A 2,886-nucleotide genomic window follows, 5' to 3' on the forward strand; every position below is an offset into this window, starting at 1 on the left:
ACTGTCTTGCTTATCTTTCCACTGTAACTGAACAGATCGCGGGATTTTTGATATTTTCTCAAAAATTCTGTCCCAGTTGTAGATCTCGAAATATCTTTAGTTTGACTTGCTGAAGAAAAGGCTTCTTCTGGAGAATTTTTGAGTCCCTCTCAAAAATTCTGTCCCAGTTTCACTGCAAGAAGGGATAGAACTTATGGTAAATATGACCGAACCCTTGTGGCGCCTACGTATCCCATTGAGGCAGGAATCAGGTAAAACGTAGTTCCCCCTTAAAGGTTAACAAGAATAAAATTTACAAAGAAACCGACCGAGGCCGACAAAGGCCGCCTACGTATCCCATTCTTGAGAATTCAGGTCGAACGTAGTTCCGATACAAAGAAATAATTAAAGGGGATAGATGGGGTGAACGAAGCCGACATAGGCCGCCTACGTATCTCATTCTCAAGAATTCAGGTCAGACGTAGTTCATTACAAAGAAATAATTAAAGGGGATAGATGGGGTGACCGAAGCCGACATAGGCCGCCTACGTATCTCGTTCTCGGGAATTCAGGTCAGACGTAGTTCATTACAAGAGGGATAAGAATTCAAATTGAACAAATACCAGCAAACAGAACGATTACAAGTAAATAACAGAAAATGCAAAAATGAAACTTCGCGCATAGTATCTCTTGACAGCATCTGTGTTGATAAGTTTGGGCCATACAGCGCCATCCATCTCTGACAGGACCAAAGCACCTACAGATAGTACTTTGCGAACCATGTAGGGACCTTGCCAGTTTGGTGCGAACTTTCCTTTGTACTCGTCTTGATGAGGAAAAATACGCTTAAGAACCAATTGACCGACTTCGAAATTTCTGGTTCTTACTTTTTTGTGAAAAGCGCGAGTCATGCTCTGTCTATATAGTTGGCCATGGCATACATCAACCATTCTCTTCTCATCAATCAAAGTTAGTTGATCAAACCGTTTGCTAACCCATTCAGCGTTACTTAACTCAGCTTCTTGGATGATGCTCAATGACGGTATCTCGACTTCAACAGGTACGACTGCCTCTGTTCCATATACTAGCAAGTATGGAGTAGCCCCAGTCGATGTTCTGACCGTCGTTCGATAAACTAGTAGAGCATATGGCAACATTTCATGCCAACATCGCTGTTTGTCAATCATTTTCCTCAAAATCTTTTTGATATTCTTGTTGGCGGCCTCTACAGCTCCGTTCATTTGGGGGCGATAAGCAGTTGACTTTCGATGAATAATCTTAAATTGTTCACATATCTCTTTCATCAGATGACTGTTGAGATTTGCGCCGTTATCAGTAATGATGGATTCTGGAACCCCAAATCTGCATATCAAATTGTTGCGGACAAAATCGGCTACCACTTTCTTGGATACCGACTTGTAAGAAGCTGCTTCCACCCACTTGGTGAAATAATCAATGGAAACCAAAATGAATCTGTGTCCACTAGAAGCGACCGGCTCTATAGGACCGATGACGTCCATTCCCTAAGCTACAAATGGCCAAGGTGAACTCATAGCGTTAAGTTCGTGAGGTGGCACCCGTATCAAATCGCCGTGCACTTGACATTTGTGGCATTTTTGCACGAATTTGCAACAGTCATTCTCCATAGTCATCCAGAAATTACCGGCTCGAAGAACCTTTCTTGCCAAAGTAAGCCCATTCATATGTGTGCCGCAAACTCCAGCATGTATCTGTTCAATAAGCCTCACAGCTTCAGCAGCATCCACACATCTTAAAAGACCCAAATCTGGAGTCCTCCTGTACAAGACTTCTCCATTTAGAAAGAAATTGAGAGCCATACGACATATCGACTTCTTCTGATTAGATGTAGCGTCTTCCGGATATGTCTCAGACTCCAAGTACCTCTTTATGTCAAAATACCAAGGCAAACCGTCTGGTTCTGATTCAACATGTGAACAATGGACTAGGTGTTCCTTCAACTCTATATCCAGCGGGTCAATGTAATCATTATCCGGATGTTTGATCATTGAAGCGATGGTGGCTAGAGCATCAGCTAATTCATTCTGTATTCTGGGAGTATGTCTGAACTCGATCTTGCGAAACCTTTTACACAGATTTTGCACATACTGTACGTAAGGTATAATCTTCGGGTTCTTCACAGCCCATTCACCTTGAACCTGATGAATCAAAAGGTCTGAATCTCCAATAACCAATAACTCGTAGACATTCATGTCGATGGCCATTTTTAAACCAAGAATACAAGCTTCGTATTCAGCCATATTGTTTGTGCAATTGAATCATAGTTTAGCTGCCATAGGATAGTGCTGTCCAGATTCTGATACTAAGACTGCTCCAATACCTTTACCTTGGTGATTCGCCGCTCCGTCAAAGAATAATCTCCAACCTGGATACGCTTCAGAAATATCTTTACCCACAAATGACACTTCTTCATCGTGAAAATATGTGTTAAGTGGTTCATATTATTCGTCAACAGAATTTTCCGCAAGATGATCAGCCAAAGCTTGTGCCTTTATTGCCTTCTGAGTCACGTACACGATATCAAACTCACTCAACAGCATTTGCCATTTAGCTAACTTTCCAATCGGCATCGCTTTCTGGAAAATATACTTCAATGGATGCATTCTGGAAATGAGATATGTAGTATACGAAGACAAATAATGTCTCAATTTCTGGGCAAGCCACGTCAGAGCACAACATGTTCTCTCCAGCAAAGTGTACCGAGACTCGTACGGAGTAAATTTCTTGCTTATGTAGTAGATAGCCTTTTCCTTCTTTCCTGTCTCGTCGTGTTGACCAAGTACACATCTGAAGGCACTATCTGAGATAGACAAATATAGCAACAAAGGACTACCTTCTCACGGAGGAACCAATACCGGTGGGTTAGAC

The 2,886-nt window shown here is 42.0% G+C and overlaps 2 protein-coding genes across 2 annotated transcripts; both read right to left on the reverse strand.

The window, feature by feature from the left end:
• Positions 1-617: 617 nt before the first annotated feature.
• Positions 618-1,499, reverse strand: LOC107016631 (uncharacterized protein K02A2.6-like). The gene has a single exon (XM_027916568.1). The coding sequence runs from the start codon at positions 1,497-1,499 to the stop codon at positions 618-620; it is 882 nt and encodes a 293-aa protein (XP_027772369.1).
• A 3-nt stretch (positions 1,500-1,502) lies between these two features.
• LOC107016632 lies at positions 1,503-2,258 on the reverse strand. The gene is made up of 2 exons (XM_015217045.1): positions 2,190-2,258; positions 1,503-2,105 (listed from the first exon to the last, which is right to left on the reverse strand). Exons 1-2 carry the CDS (start codon positions 2,256-2,258, stop codon positions 1,503-1,505), a joined length of 672 nt encoding a protein of 223 aa, XP_015072531.1.
• Positions 2,259-2,886: the final 628 nt, after the last annotated feature.

The sequence above is a fragment of the Solanum pennellii genome, chromosome 4 (assembly GCF_001406875.1).
Source record: "Solanum pennellii chromosome 4, SPENNV200".
Lineage (NCBI taxonomy): Eukaryota > Viridiplantae > Streptophyta > Magnoliopsida > Solanales > Solanaceae > Solanum > Solanum pennellii.